Genomic DNA, 16,476 nt, shown 5'->3' with positions numbered 1-16,476 from the left:
TTAAATTTGAATCCCTACTAAAGAAAACAGAAATGAGTAAATGAAGGTCACTTTGAAGCCTTATATACTCTACAGCCTCTCTCTTCTATCTCCCGAAATAACTTCTACTTCCCCAAATATGGTCTTTATTACAATATTCAACAAAAAATTCTAGTCACGCACCAAATTTCACTTAGACACTGGACATGTCAAGAATTTGGGGATTTTATTTTGCTGGTTTCCTCAGGTACATAAAAATCTAATCTGGAGCTGTCATTTTTCCACACATCTGCATTGAATCCACTAAGAGGATTAATACTGAATAACAAGATATAGGTTTTAAATATTTTGTAAGCAATAGGTATAGAAATATGTTGACATGGTTGGAAAGTCATAAATCCATAGTAGTGTATTATACTAGTATTCCTTTCTAATGGAAATGAAATAGTTGCAATTAGCTCAGTTCAGACTTATACCCAGAAATTTAAATTCTATTGCCTAGCAAACATGGCTGTTTGATGTAGGTATGAACATTATTTCCTACATGATGATCTTTGTCTTGTCAAGGAGAGCAGAGTTAGCAGTATATCCCTTCTTCTTCCTCTCAGACATTTTTCAGTAGGAAGAAACCTAATCACCTGCAGGGGCAGAAGAAATATGCTGTGTTTCATACAACGCAACGTAAATCATCAGTCTTTGCTGTATCAAATAATACCCAACTTGTTTTCTTATCCAACTGGAATCACTGGTGTCACAACTGGCAGTCAGTGTTTGCCTGCCAGTGATCACACAGAGCCTCTTTATTTGTTCCAGTGAGCAGATTTAATCAGTGCCTTGAACATTTGGGACAGAGATTGGAATTGCTTCAAAAGAAGTGAGAAAAGGACTGTGCTCCTAGTAAGTTATTCTTTAGGTTTATCACACTTAACTGAAAAGAAACACTATTTGCAGGTTCTTGACCCCATTTTTGATGTACGTTGCATATGTTCATCATACTCAGAATATCACTTACTACTACTTCAGCCTCTCTGGTACCTTGTTGGATCCTGTGTTACCCAACCATGACGATGAGACATCAACCATGTTGATAAAACATGATGAGACTAATAATACCCAACAACCACTAGTGTGTCAGAGGTGACACACATGTAGCAAAAGGCAGTTTAAATCTAAACTTTTTTTTTTTTTAATAGATAAATTACTATTATTATTTCTTTGATGTGGAACTGGGGCAAATGGATCCCATCACAAAAACAGCTGACAGGCAGAGAAATGAGCCGACATCTCCGAAGTCCCTGTTGTGCTCTCTTTTTGGCTATGTGATTAGGCCTTCCCTAAGATAATAAAAACTGTATTCATGAAGCCAGAAGAGGCAGCTAACACATTATCTCTGTACTAAAGATTTGTATCTGTGGTAACAGGACTATTAACTTATCTGATTTCATTTAGCGATGTCAGGTTAGCCATCACGCCTGTAGTCTGACAAATTACTTTTACATTCTCCTTTGAGAAGCAAAATGGGTGAAAATGATATTAGTATTGTTGTATTTTTGTTAAATCAGCATCCTGATAAGAGGGTTTTATGCTTAAGAATTCCAAATCACACAAAGCAGTGGTCTGGTCCTCGCCTGCTGACCTGCGGCATGTTTCCTCAGGCTGGCACTGCCAGTGGAGATAATCATCTAAACAGGAAAAGCCATTCCCAGAGTGAATGGGCAGCCATTGTTATCCATCTTTTCTCAAGTTGGTTAATGGGGAAAACAACAATGGAACAGCAGTAGAACCAATACAACAAACTTGATTTTTCTACTAAATGTTTTTTGTGCCAAACCCATTTCTTATGCTGAGGAAGAAGCTATAATAAAGTTTTACTGCAGACAGTCAGACACGTTTTTGAATGTCAGCACTGAAATACAAACCAGCATAAGCTGCTTTAGAGTGAGAAACCAGGGTATAGGGAGGAAAAGAACAACTCAACGAAGAAATAGGCCATTACAGTTTGCAACATTTAGGATTAACTTGGATACCACAAATTTAAAATGCAGCTTGTGTAAATCCTGTTTTCCACTAAAGCAAAACTCTTACTGCAAATAGATATTAGGGGCACCGTTTTCATAGTCATGATTTTTTCCTAAAAAGCGTAAGTAATACAAGCTTAAGTAATACATCAGGAAAGCCAGCTCCAGCCAGATCCCCACACCTCACCCCGCAGGCATGCAATGCAGCTCCACATGTCAAAGCGCGCGCTCTGAATTTCCAGGCAATTTAAATTGTCCACAGTTGTTTTTAAGCTTTTTGCACAAGCCAAGGTCTTGCATTTAAGCCTTGTCCCAGGCAACCTCCAACCCCACAGAAGCGATGCAATGCCCACATCCCTGCTCACTGCTCTCCCTGCAGCATGACCCCACAACCAGCAAGGAGCGTGCAGGGGCTGTGCTGGCCAAATGCCTCCAGACCTGGCATTGCTAAGGTGCACAAGCATGGAATTGTGGCCACTCAGTTATGTTGGGACACCTGAGGCCTTGAATTGGTGTCTATCTCCTTTTTTGAAAGCTACATGAAATGTCACAAAGGGGCAGCTGTGTGCCAATCCCGTCCACTCCCCAGCCCACCTCTGTTCCAGCACAGCAAAGAATATCTGAAAGCACCCAGCCCACACCTGCTTTCATTTACAGTTACTAGTCTTTTTGAATCCTTGCATTGTTTTTGAATTTGGTATTATGAAAAATATAATGCCCTTTACATCACTGTCCTTAACCTTGCACCCTATCTCTGTCAGGGAGATGCTAAAGGAAGGTGAAACCACAAATGGGGTTGGTTTCTGATTGCTCTGTAAAATACACTGGCACTTGCTTCTTTTTATCAACCTGAGGATGAATGTTGCAATACCTAAACACATAACCAGGCTAAGCACACGAGGTTATTAAAACCAATAAAGTCCAAGTCAAAGATTTATTTCATAAGTGATTCATCTGATAAGAATGTACTGGGGTCACTGAGGACTTCATTTGTTAAGAAGATAGTTAAGAAGTTGTAAAGATAGAAGGGCCACTTGATCTGAAAGGGTTTATGATATGAACTTGCAGGTCAGTTAAGAACCCAGGACCAGGCACTGCTGCTCACAGAAAGCTGGGAGGTGCAGGGAGGTCTGGAAGCTGGGAAGGAAAATACATAAGGAAAATGGAGCAGATTTACATCAGACATAAAGCCTGTTAAGTCCTAGATACCAATGTCAGTTACAGTAAACTCTCTTACCTCATATGGATTGCCTTGGATGTGGAGTAATTACACATGAAGAAATTGCTCATCAAAGCAGAAAACTCACTCTCAGGCTGGGACCATTCGTTAGAAATCCTGAGCACAGTTTTCATGGGATTCAAATTTAGCCCTACTAGTTCTTGAACCAAAATTGCCAGATTTGTTACTCACAGCCCTGGAGACATTCTCCCTGGCTCGGGCTCTCACATGGCATTATAAATTGTATTTGCCAGCCAGTTCCTGATTCAGCTGTCGAACATAATTGAGCTGCTGGTTGCCAGTGATGGAGGAGATGCCCTCTCCTAACCATGTCTGAACACAGCCTCCGTGTCTGTGCCAGGACAGGTCCTGCTGGGAGCTCCCTGCAGAAGGCTGCCAGCGCTTCCCGCTGCAAAGAGGTCTGCAGGTGCTGCTGGAGGAGGTTTGGTGCCCTGCTGCCTGACGTGGGAAAGGGGCCCTCTCTCCTGCTGGAGACAGCATCTTGCAGTCATCATCAGAGGCTTGCAGTCTCTGCGAGTGAAGTGGGATGAGCCGGGCCACAAGTTTCTGGAACCAATACACTCTTTAGGCAGACCTTCAAAATTCAGATCTGGAGGAATTTAGCCAGTGCCTCCACCTATTTCTGCAGGTTTTCTTAAGACATTTTTTCCTTCCTTCATCATCTTCTCTCAGTGATATTCCTTAAGTACAAAATAACAGAGCATTATTGCTTGAACAGATCAACAGTGCATTAGAAAACTGTGACTACACCAAGCAGATGTTTATTCTGTAATGAAGGTTTACCATATTTTTTCCGATGAGCTTATATTTATACAGACGTGAGAGAGGGAGTTAGGAGAATCTTATCAAGTAGAGATAGAGCGCTGACAGCATTAAACTAGGATGCTACTTAGTGTCTTTACTAACTATGGTGCATTGTGCAAATTAACTAAAGCAGGAAGCCTTGGGCCCCTTACCAAGGTCAGTCTCCTAATAAGTGTGAGCCTATCTTAAGAAACTGGTAGAAACTGGTCCTGCGGATGGACAAGAGCCAAGGAGCAACTGAGTCTGTGCAAAGACAAGAGGTCAGCTACTGGTGAAGAGGAAGAGCCATCAGTCTTCACAGAATCACAGAATCGTCTAGGTTGGAAGAGACCTCCAAGATCATCTAGTCCAACCTCAGCCCTAACACTAACAAGTCCTCCACTAAACCATATCACTAAGGGCTACATCTAAACGTCTTTTAAAGACCTCCAGGGATGGTGACTCAACCACCTCCCTGGGCAGTCCATTCCAATGCCTAACAACCCTTTCAGTAAAGAAGTTCTTCCTAACATCCAACTTAAACCTCCCCTGGCGCAACTTTAGCCCATTCCCCCTCGTCCTGTCACCAGGCACGTGGGAGAATAGACCAACCCCCACCTCTCTACAGCCTCCTTTAAGGTACCTATAGAGAGCGATGAGGTCGCCCCTGAGCCTCCTCTTCTCGAGGCTGAACAACCCCAGCTCCCTCAGCCGCTCCTCATAAGACTTGTTCTCCAGACCCCTCACCAGCTTCGTTGCCCTTCTCTGGACTCTCTCGAGCACCTCCATGTCCTTCTTGTAGCGAGGGGCCCAAAACTGAACACAGTACTCGAGGTGCGGCCTCACCAGAGCCGAGTACAGGGGGACAATCACCTCCCTAGACCTGCTGGCCACACTGCTTCTTATGCAAGCCAGGATGCTGTTGGCCTTCTTGGCCACCTGAGCACACTGCTGGCTCATATTCAGCTGCCTATCAACCAGTACTCCCAGGTCCTTCTTGGCCAGGCAGCTTTCCAACCACTCATCTCCCAGCCTGTAGCACTGCTTGGGGTTGTTACGTCCCAGATGCACGACCCGGCACTTGGCCTTGTTGAACTTCATGCAGTTGACCTCAGCCCATCGGTCCAGCCTATCCAGATCCTCCTGCAGAGCCTTCCTTCCCTCGAGCAGATTGACACACGCGCCTAACTTGGTGTCATCTGCAAACTTACTGAGGGTGCACTCAATCCCCTCATCCAGGTCATCGATAAAGATATTAACGAAGACCGGCCCCAGCACTGAGCCCTGGGGGACTCCACTAGTAACCGGCCTCCAACTGGATTTGGCTCCATTCACCACAACTCTTTGGGCCTGGCCATCCAGCCAGTTTTTAACCCAACAAAGCGTACGCCAGTCCAAGCCACGAGCAGCCAGTTTCTTGAGGAGAATGTTGTGGGAAACGGTGTCAAAAGCCTTACTGAAGTCAAGGTAGATCACATCCACAGCCTTCCCCTCATCCACCAAGCGCGTCACTTGGTCATAGAAGGAGATCAGGTTCGTCAAGCAGGACCTACCTTTCATAAACCCATGCTGACTGGGCCTGATCGCCTGGTTGCCCTGCAAGTGCCGCGTGATGACACTCAAGATAATCTGCTCCATGAGCTTCCCTGGCACTGAGGTCAAGCTAACAGGCCTATAGTTCCCTGGGTCTACCCTCCAGCCCTTCTTGTAGATGGGCGTCACGTTTGCTAGCCGCCAGTCAACTGGGACCTCCCCTGATAGCCAGGACTGCTGATAAATGATGGAAAGCAGCTTGGCCAGCTCCTCCGCCAGTTCGCTCAGTACCCTCGGGTGGATCCCATCTGGCCCCATCAACTTGCGTACATCCAAGTGCTGTAGCAGGTTGACAACCATTTCCTCATGGATATCGAGGGCCACATCCTGCTCCCCATCCCCTTCCACCAGCTCAGGGTACCAGGTATCCAGAGAACAACCGGTCTTGCCGCTAAAGACTGAGGCAAAGAAAGCATTGAGCACCTCAGCCTTTTCCTCATCTTTTGTAACTAAGTTTCCCCCCGCATCCAGTAAAGGATGGAGATTCTCCTTAGTCCTCCTTTTTGTGTTGATGTATTTGTAAAAACGTTTTTTGTTATCTTTAACGGCAGTAGCCAGATTGAGCTCCAGATGAGCTTTGGCCTTTCTAATTTTGTCCCTGCACAGCCTCGCAACATCCTTATAGTCCTCTTGAGTAGCCTGCCCCCTTTTCCAAAGATTATAAACCCTCCTTTTTCTCCTAAGCTCGAGCCACAACTCTCTGCTCAGCCAGGCCGGTCTAGTTCCGCGTCAGCTCGTCTTTGGGCACGTGGGGACAGACCACTCCTGAGCCATTAAGATTTCCTTCTTGAGGAGTGCCCAGCCTTCCTGGACTCCTTTGCCCTTCAGAACCTCCTCCCAAGGGACTCTGCCAACCAGTGTCCTGAACAGCTCAAAGTCAGCCCTCGGGAAGTCCAAGACAGTGGTTTTACTGGTTATCTTCATCTCCACAACCCCCGACGACCACCACCAGAATACATTGCGCAACTGCAGATGGGAGGAGTTTATGGAAATGACTCCTTGGAACTAATTTTAATATGAAGCAGGGGGGGAGGGGGAGAGGGACACAGGACAGGTTATGAATATGTATAGGCGTATTGTGAAACTTCATGCATATGTAACTCTTTACTGCATATAACCAAGCCAAGTTGCCGCGTCAGGCACGCACAACTTTGGCAAGACTACCCCCCATTCTGCCCAGTGCTGAATAAACATACCTACTTTACAATCTTACTGATTGTGGAGTCCGTTTTCTGCAAGTCACGTAATTAAACTGAACACTTAGTTGAAAGAGTTTATTTATCTTGCTAGGAATATTTCATTCTCCCTGCACCCTCCTCTGCCTCCTTCCCGTTCTGCTCCCATGACAGCCTCACTCTTTCCTGAAAGTTACCGTATAGTTTTGCAGTGATTCATATCCGTCGGGTTCTTCCTCTTCCCTAACTTCACAATCATTTGACCTTTCACTGACATCATGACAATGGTCTTACGGTGGTGACAGCTCAACTATAAAATGCATTGTTCCTAAAATGAGCCAAACCTGGTCCTTACAAGAGTAGACTGAACAAAGGACTCAAAGCGCTTGAGACAAAGTATTTTGAGGCTGCTTTTGCAAGCAGGTTAATATGAAGTCAGGTCACACCTACGCCTATTTTTTCCCCCAGCCATATAGCCACACCTTCTTATGCTAACAGTCTCCCAGCTGGTCTGAGTGTGGAAGTCGTGTGAATATAACCATAGGAAGAGATAATTTTTTGTGTTGGAAAACAAACAAACAAAAAAATCAAGGCAAAATTACTATGTGCCACTGGTTCCAACTACTGCAGCTAAAAGCAAACAATTTTAGCTTACAAAAAGCTTTTGTGGATCACGTACAACTTTAGGTGTAACACTTACCAGCACATTTAACGTCAGCTTATCAGCCTGGTGTTCTCTGCTGTTTCTGAACAAATCCTGTGCCAGAAGACACACCCTGTCTGTTTACACAAGAACTGCTCTCTGCAGTCAGTTTTCCAAGCCCTGTTTTTTTTCTGGTCTCTTGGCCTCACATTATTTTCCTGAATTGTTAATGTTTCTCTGTCACACGCTGTTTACTGTTAGTTAGCAAAGCCAGAAGAAAACACACCTGTTCAAGGTCTCCTTAACACGAAGCACAGTACCACTTCCCATGTGCTTTTAATTATGTGAGCACAGGTCTGATAGTACAATGATGACAAATGTCCACGTGGATGAAGGGCATTGGGAATGATGTGTTGTGCAGACCATCAAAAATAAAAGGTGTCTCTAATTTTCTATTAGGCTATATAAAGAAAGCAAAGGAATCAAACTGTGATACCGCATTGACTTCGCTGGGACAACATCCACAGCACAGGTGTCAGAAGGATGAAAGACACTGTGCACCACAAGTTCCTGTTGGCCTTTCACTTTTCTGGTGTATTATCTTGCTGCCCTTGACAGTCTGCAGTGATAAGGGCTGTGACAAAGCTGTCTGATAGGCAACCATTTAATGTATTAGTGTATTTGCTAAATTATTAATTCAAGTAATAACCTGATTGTTCTGCATCCCACTAAACTTGTCTTTATCTACCTGTTGCACTGTCAGAGCATTGGAGTGATGCCACTCCCACATGGTGGGCTCAATTATTTTAAGTGGAAATGTTTCAGAACAAAATAAATATCAGAACGAAAGAGTTCCAAGCTCTGAGAAGTTTAAAGTGCATATCTGGTTCTTGATTCAAATACATTTTAAAAATTCCCTCGCATCACAAACACTAATGTTGTCTAACCCTAGCCCTATGTTGGAGGAAAACTTACAGTTCCAGGTGGGGGATTGCTGCCCTGGTGCTGAGCAATGCTGAAGGTTAGGGAAGGCATCCCTTGTGGCTCTTACTGAGTTCCCATATGCTCAAAGCCTTTATCTACAACTACATGAAACTAGAGGTAGGACAGAAGGTGGAAAAAAAAAAAGCTCAAAAAACATATTTTTCACTTCTATCCTATACACTCAGGAAGCTGTCTGTATAATAGCAAAAAAATCCCTCCTGAAAATGAAAGGAAATAGGATTACTCTTTCTAAAATAAAACAGTATTTTGTCACTTTGAATCCTTCTCTTGGATTCAGAAGTAGCAATAAAAAATGCTCGAAACATTCAGTTGAATTCTAGAAATGCATGAAGCATATGAAGCATTTCTGGAAATGATCCTTAGTCTGATCTCAGACTGCATTTCTTATTTCAGTCCTTTATGGCCCTTATATCAGGGGCATAATCATTAAAGATGGCTGCACAAAATGATTCCTGATGGCAAAATAAATGTAATTCTTCATTGGGCATGAGATGAGACATGGGTAGAAAGGTAACACATTCATTAGAATTGTCTAAAAATTCCCCAAGCTTCTGTGAGCAATTCATGAACAACTGGGAAAATACTTATGAAGCAACACTGGAACTTACCATATACACACCAACGTTTTCTTTCTCACCTGAAACAAACAAACAAACAAACGACAAAACAAAACAAAAAGATATCCAGGTTAATTTCTGACTAGAGAGGAGTATTTCTGTGTGGAGCAATGGCTACCAGTGGTACCTTGTGGTTTTTATTTTAACACAAAACAACCGTACTGTAAGTACAGCACTTACCTGATGTGGTCGGCATGGAGTAAAAAGGCCCTGCCAGTAATATCTCAGGGTGGAAACATGCATCAAGCTAACATGTCCTGTTGAAATGACTTGTGGGATATTTTTTTTCCTTCAATAACTGCCATTTGCTGTAATAAAAACACTGTTAGTCGTGCTATGACTGACCGACAGAAAGTTAACGATGGATCATTTGTGGTGAGGCCATCCCTATTTTCCAGCCTCGTGTTCCCAAAACGCAGGGGGAAGGGAAGCCTCGGCCTGGGGCCAGCTGGGTGGCAGCGACATTCTCGTGGGGCCACCTTGTGGCTCCCTGCACTTCTCTGTCCTTTGCTTTTCCATAATGCCATTGTGCTTTCTTGCACACTAAGCCTAGCCTGTCAACGTTTACTAGCAAGCACAGTCAATAATGTCCCACAGGTGAGCAGGGACGTTCCTCCCAGTTAGGATGTCATGTGAGAACTCAGGTGGTCTCGATGATGTCTTTTATTACATAGTTATTTGAGGATTAATACAATAAAATATGTATATTATAAAGCCAATACTGACAAAGTAGCCAGGTCAGCACCAGTGCTGCCTTGCTCCATGGCCAGTCCTGGGATGTGGTTCCACATGGGAAACAGTGCTCTGATACGAAACTTGCTGGGACCTTTTTAGGTTCATTGCATTGGATAGTCCCAGGTACAATAACACTGCAGGTTCAGTACAAAATCTGTATCATTCAGGTAGACTTCATGGGTATCAAGGCAAATTCCTACAGAAATACTAAAATGTCAGTGTTCGTACTCCTTTGTAAGAAGAAAATGGAAGAGAATGAGGGTGAGAAGTCTCTTTTACCATTTTTGCAAAGAGACTGGAATGTAAGACCTAGTTGTGAATGGAGATGAATTTTCGATGGCAACCCAGGAGATGCACAACAATGAAGTCACCTGCAGATGCCCTCTTCGCAGTGCCAAGAGTTTCCTCTTGAACGTCTATTCCAAAGGAATGGACACATTTTTGGGTACAGTCACTGGGCATGTGTCAGTCTGTCCATCTGACCTTTATTTTGTAAGAGGTTAGTACTGTGCTTACAAACGCACCCTAACAAATATGGAAAAGATAGCAGAAAATTGTATCTGTCCTGGCTGTCTCTCTCTCTCTCAAAAAAAAAAAAAAAAAAAGGTATTAGTCTCTTTAGCAAATTGTTTTGTTAGCTTCATTTAAGAAGAGTGAAAGAATAAAATGGTGGCAAATAAACAAGTCCATCTCACAGCAATTGCTAACAGAGTACCTCAACAATGATTTGGCATTAAGGAAGCTATTCTTAAGAGGGATCAAGTTTAGCAAAGCATCTTGGATTTCAGGAAAAATAACAAATCTCTTTTCACAGAATATAGGGTAACTTTTCCTAAGGATCTAAAGTCCTTACCTCTACCCTGGAGCCACTTTTAAGGAAGGGAAAAGTACATTTAAAAGCCTAGAGCTGATCTTTGAATTAAACTAGTATGTATCATTCTAACAGAGAATATATCATTCTAATTGAAAGGAAAGCAATACAAGTAAGAAGACTGTTAATAGGAGGAAATTGCATTTTGTTTTTCCTAAAGAGAGATACCACTTATCTCCATTAGAAAATGATTATTTTGCATCATTTCTAGGTTTGTCTAATTCTAAAATAAATAATTAAAAAGATCTTTTTCAATATACTCATCAAAGTAATTCAAAGAAAAGCACTTTCACATACCACAAATTATTAGATAACCAAAGATCTCAGAGCCTGCAGAGATGCTGTGTTGCTACTCTTGCCATGGACAAAGCAGCTCCCTCCCAGGTACTGGTGTCACCTGGGGTAGTGGCAGTACTGGGGGTTTCCATCTCCATCCATGGTGATAGACCACGATGATACGGCACATGGACAAAGCTATTTCACTAAGAGAAAACTTCCCCACACTTCTAGGGACCCCACCACAAAGCAGTTTCCTTTAGACACATCACTTTGTTTCTGCAGAAGGTGGGGAATGCCTTGGGACTGCAGCTTCTCCCCTCCCCACCTGTGGAAGTTGTAGAGATGTTCCAGGTGCAGAATAGATTTTGGACCGACAAAAAGAAGAACCCTCTTTATGGTAGACTGGATTCTGCCTGTGCATCTACCAGATCTCACAAAATACGTCACCATGACTCACCTGTAAATTGCGGGCAATAAAGACAATCAAGCATCTTATGCCAAAGGTTTAATATCAGGCAACAAAGAAAAAATCCTCCATTTAAGTTTAGAAATCAATTAGAGGTTAAAAGCATGTTGATCTTTAATCAGTGTCCTGGGTACACCTGTAGAAAGCTAAATATTCTAATAATGAACTGTTGCTGCCACCTACTGCACACAAGAATTATGTACTACCCAGATCCACAGCTAGCCATCAAATGGGAAAGTAGTCGCTTGGCTGAATTAAGTAAAATTTCTCTTTCATTAGAACAAACATATTTCTTTCTAGATGTTCAGGACGTGACTCTGCTTTAGACAGTATCTGTTCTCCTTTGGGGGAATACAAAATTCTTTGGAGCGCCACTCATGGCATTGGGGAATTGTGAAACGGGGGTTTTGTAAAGAGTTCATGTAGCTTCCATCACATGAAATTCATTGGCGTTAATAAGAACGTTAGTAGAATTTCTTATTACGTAGAAAATGTTTGTAGTACATTAACTTTTCTTTAGTAATATCACTTAGGATTTCATCGTTTGGCAGCATAAATTCCTGCCCTCCCATGGCAACTGTAGTTTAAGTGAAGAACTTCCAGTTGAAAAACTGCTGGCATTGGCACTAGATTTATACCAGGATGCTGAAGTTAGGACCAAAGTCAAGCAGGCTGCTGAGGAAGTTCTCCTAGTCAGCAAGAGCTGCCCCAGCCCCTCTGCTTTGTTTTATTCAGGGACTTAGCCTGTTTCTGTATGTCTCAGAAGCTGTCCCTGGCTGTAAACAGGGGCATTCATACATCCCTACACATCTGTTACTTTTTTCCTTTAAAAAAATAAAAAAAGAAAAAGAAAAATAATGTGTATTAGCATACAAAACCAGCAACAAAATCACTAAGCACAAGAAATACAATACCATCATCTGGTTGCAATATATAAAATATATAAAAGTATGCATCATTCACCTACAGGGCATATGTGGATACTCATGGCCAAATTCAGCCCTGCAGGTAAAGACAACCTTGTTTTGTATTGACTTCAGTGTGTTTGAACACATTTGCATTAAAGACGTCTTTGGCTGCTAAGGGTCATCAGAGGGCTGGAAACTGGAAGAAGAGTGGCTGATAACCCAGGACCAGCTGCTCTCACCAGGCCCTGAGTTCAGCCACACACACCACGAGTACAAGAACATGGTGTTACGTGAGACCCAACACTGTTGCTACAGTACAGTTACTTCTGTATAAGGTAGCAAGGTGATTTAAAGGGATAAATTAAAACAGCAATCTGGCTCTTTTCACAGAATCATCTAGGTTGGAAGAGACCTCCAAGATCATCTAGTCCAACCTCTGCCCTAACACTAACAAGTCCTCCACTAAACCATATCACTAAGCTCTACATCTAAACGTTTTTTAAAGACCTCCAGGGATGGCGACTCAACCACCTCCCTGGGCAGCCCATTCCAATGCCTAACAACCCTTTCAGTAAAGAAGTACTTCCTAACATCCAACCTAAACCTCCCCTGGCACAACTTTAGCCCATTCCCCCTCGTCCTGTCACCAGGCACGTGGGAGAATAGACCAACCCCCACCTCTCTACAGCCTCCTTTTAGGTACCTATAGAGAGCGATGAGGTCTCCCCTGAGCCTCCTCTTCTCCAGGCTGAACAACCCCAGCTCCCTCAGCCGCTCCTCGTAAGACTTGTTCTCCAGACCCCTCACCAGCTTCGTTGCCCTTCTCTGGACTCTCTCAAGCACCTCCATGTCCTTCTTGTAGCGAGGGGCCCAAAACTGAACACAGTACTCGAGGTGTGGCCTCACCAGAGCCGAGTACAGGGGGACAATCACCTCCCTAGACCTGCTGGCCACACTGCTTCTTATGCAAGCCAGGATGCTGTTGGCCTTCTTGGCCACCTGAGCACACTGCTGGCTCATATTCAGCTGCCTATCAACCAGTACTCCCAGGTCCTTCTCTGCCAGGCAGCTTTCCAGCCACTCATCTCCCAGCCTGTAGCGCTGCTTGGGGTTGTTGCAGCCCAGGTGCAGGACCCGGCACTTGGCCTTGTTGAACTTCATGCAGTTTTCCTCAGTCTGCATTAGATGAAGTCAGGAGTAAAAGGACTGAATTTAGTAGAATTACACCAGTGTGTAACTAGTGAGAAGAGCAAATTGCCGTGTCAACTGTACCTCTCTGCAAAACTATAAATTTCCACAGGAGGGAGCTTCTTGCCCACTAAACCCATAGGTAGAGAACACGGAAACGTACCAGGAGGGGAGATAGCAGTGCTTCCCTGGAGCTCACCACTGCAGCTGGCTCTAGCCTGATCTGCTGCTAGGAATTATAGTGAGAGCTGGTAAGAAAACGGTTAACAAATAATGATGATTGTCAGAGCTTGTTAACCACAATTATTTTCAAGACATATGTAAATCTGTATAAATATCCAAGTCTGATATATAATCTAAAACATACTGTTTAAATCTATAAGCGTTCCTGAGCTAATTTCACTATGGGAACATTAGTTGCTGCTTCCTGGCTTCACTGTGTTTGAATTCATATCCATGAACATTAAATTAAAATTAGTCTAAATATTTGTTGAGAATTAATCACCTGATAAATTTAGCTCTTTTTCATTTTTATGAATAATTCATCATCTCCTCTCCCTTCCGTTGATGTGTTTGGTTATTTACAAGAATTGAATTACCAGTTCACGCTACAAAATCCTGCATTCCAGGGGATTTGTAAAATCTTCTCCTTGTGAACCTGACTGGTGATTATGGCAGCGTTTGGTTTTACCACCAGTATTTTATGGTGCTGTTCTGCTTCTTGAAGGACTCATTGTAGTTTTTAAGAGAGATGTAAGCAACATTGCACAGCAAATACTTTGCAACAAAAGCTTTTCTGTGTATATCTTGTGTGTATCATGGATGTTCCTAGACAGGAAGCCTGTATTAGTAAAAGCCTGTTGGTGTGAATGATTAGGAACAATATTATGAGGTGTGACTGCAGGAATGAACAGCTATTTAAAACTTACCTGAAATAGAAAAAGCTGCTATTGCATAGTCCTGTCATTCCCTTTGCCAAAGGGAAAGAACAATTCTGTCCCTGGAAGGCGTTTTGCTCTAGAGTGGCCTGAGGTAAGGCTGAATGAGAAGTTATCTACCACCAGTTATTAGGAAGAGGACAAAAAAAAAAAAAAAACAAAAAAAAAAAACCAAGATTTTTGTTCATGGGAACAAGAATCCTTCACACTAAACAGTTCAAATGTTAAGTGATTTGTGCACCTCTAGCACATAGGGGATGACTCTCTCTCAAACCTTATTTCCTGCCTTCAGTATAGGCAGTGAAAATCCAGATTTTCTGAATGGAATTTGTGTTCCCCACTCTAGTGTTGGAAGCCTAATTTCTGGCTGCTGCTCATTAAATAAGTCTTTGCCATAAAATTAAATTACTAGCAAACATATTTCCCTTTTTTTCAACTTACTTAAATAGATACCATCTTGAAGTTCCCATTGGGTGATGTCTTTATATTTGTTGCTTTCAAACTCAGTTTGTTGCTATTAATTAAATAACAAATCAGAAAATTACTTCTAAAATTATGAAAAAGCAAAAGCAAAACCCACACAACACACCTTCATGTGGTTAGTAACTGGTACCAGCACTCACAGAGCATCAAAGGGTTCTTTAAACATAGACTTTCATCAGTGACGCTGCAAGCCTTCATCTAATCTTTCATGATTTCCCATGCAGGAACATCAAAAGGGAAAGAAGAGAATAGCACTGTTCCAAAGCAACAGTGCTCTGTGGGAGAAGTATATGTTTAGCTACAATGCATATGAAATGTAAGTGGCAAATTATTATTTACATGAGAAATATTTTAATAAACAACATCATTAGCTCCCTTTCTTTTCCTGTACGGAACAAGGATTTGTGCAGTTTAAAATGATGTCCAAAGCTCAAGGGATTTCTGGAAGAAAATGAAAAAGAATTAGAAAGTATCTAACATATAAGTCTTCAAAGCAAGAAGATCAATTTATGTTCATTTTTACTTACTGAAACACATTCTGCATATTTTATTGTTTCTGTCATCCTGTTATAATCCATCCAGAGAGTTTTCAAAGAACATTAAGTCCTACAAATAAACAAACTGTGAATATAAGGAAGGTACAAAAATGCAACAATTAATGTCAAAAGTCATGTTTGTAGGCTTTTATTACCTAAAGTAATTAGGTCAGTCGATCAATTTATATTGTTTTGCTACTGAGCAGGCAGAGTTTCAGAGGACAATCCAAAAATCTTAAGTACCATGAGTTACATTTCTAACCTAATAAAAACTAAATATCTGAGCTGTTGCTGTTTTAAAGCAAATACTTTCTAGTGAATAATTTACATAATTTTGTCCTTTTGTGTTTTCTGATGTATTTACTGCAGATGACTGATACCATTGCATGCTACTATTAACATGTTAAAGTTGACAAAAGCAGCAAGCATTAAGAAAACTACAGTATTCTCTTTTTCGTATGTAATTCTTTTCTTACAATTAATTTCACAAGAGATTTTTTTATTTTTAGGAGAAATCATATGACCTGAATACTATACATGCAAAACACTCAACAGAGTTATTGAAGAGGCGGCTGCCTCCCTCCCCACCAAGGAGTCCCAGCTGGGGACCAGGTTTGAACAGTTAATTTTTGGAGGGTTGGTTTTGCCCTGGATCTTAAGAACTGGACTCAGCGTTTTAAATTGCCACCAGAGCTACCATAACCTTTGTTATGGATCGTACACCCGTACAAACACAGCAGATAAGAAGCTTGGGGGAGTTTGCTACATTTGATATTTGATCCTGTCATGCAAGATATTGAACTACACGTAGAGTACTATTTTAAAAGTTTAATGAACAAAATATTACAAAAATAGAAAAACTAAAAATGGAATGACAAAAAATAAATAAATAAAAGGTTTCCAGTGAACTGTTATCCTTCAGGTAGTGGTTTGATTTTTCACTGCATGTATGCCTTTGTAGAATCAGAGCTGACAGCAAGGGCCCCTTTGTTCCCACAGACTGCCCAGCTCCATGGGAC

General features: G+C 42.2%; 1 protein-coding gene and 1 long non-coding RNA gene across 3 annotated transcripts in view; one reads left to right on the top strand and one right to left on the bottom strand.

Annotated features, from left to right (window-relative positions):
- Positions 1-479: 479 nt before the first annotated feature.
- The window catches only part of LOC310904446 (phospholipid scramblase family member 5-like), a 155,020-nt gene continuing 139,023 nt past the window's right edge, over positions 480-16,476 (bottom strand). Inside the window, exons 11-16 of one of the 2 annotated variants that reach the window (XR_014588350.1) lie at positions 15,449-15,527; positions 13,664-15,362; positions 9,234-12,228; positions 9,045-9,073; positions 3,235-3,917; positions 480-617 (exon numbers count right to left, since the gene is read on the bottom strand). Coding sequence is in view for 1 of the 2 variants with exons in the window: in XM_083849194.1 (XP_083705320.1) it covers positions 15,489-15,527 (39 nt within the window). In the remaining variant the exon portion in view is untranslated. Of the gene's footprint in view, positions 618-3,234; positions 3,918-9,044; positions 9,074-9,233; positions 12,229-13,662; positions 15,363-15,448; positions 15,528-16,476 lie in introns of those variants that run through there. The other variant, XM_083849194.1, reaches the window with a different exon arrangement.
- Positions 13,640-16,444, top strand: LOC310904447. The gene is made up of 3 exons (XR_014588351.1): positions 13,640-13,751; positions 15,146-15,237; positions 15,967-16,444. It is a non-coding gene; the product is annotated as an uncharacterized lncRNA (long non-coding RNA).

The sequence above is a fragment of the Anser anser genome (assembly GCF_964211835.1).
Source record: "Anser anser genome assembly, chromosome: 9".
Taxonomy (NCBI): Eukaryota; Metazoa; Chordata; class Aves; order Anseriformes; family Anatidae; genus Anser; species Anser anser.
Note: the sequence above shows the minus strand (reverse complement) of the source record. Positions and strands in the feature narration are given on the sequence as shown.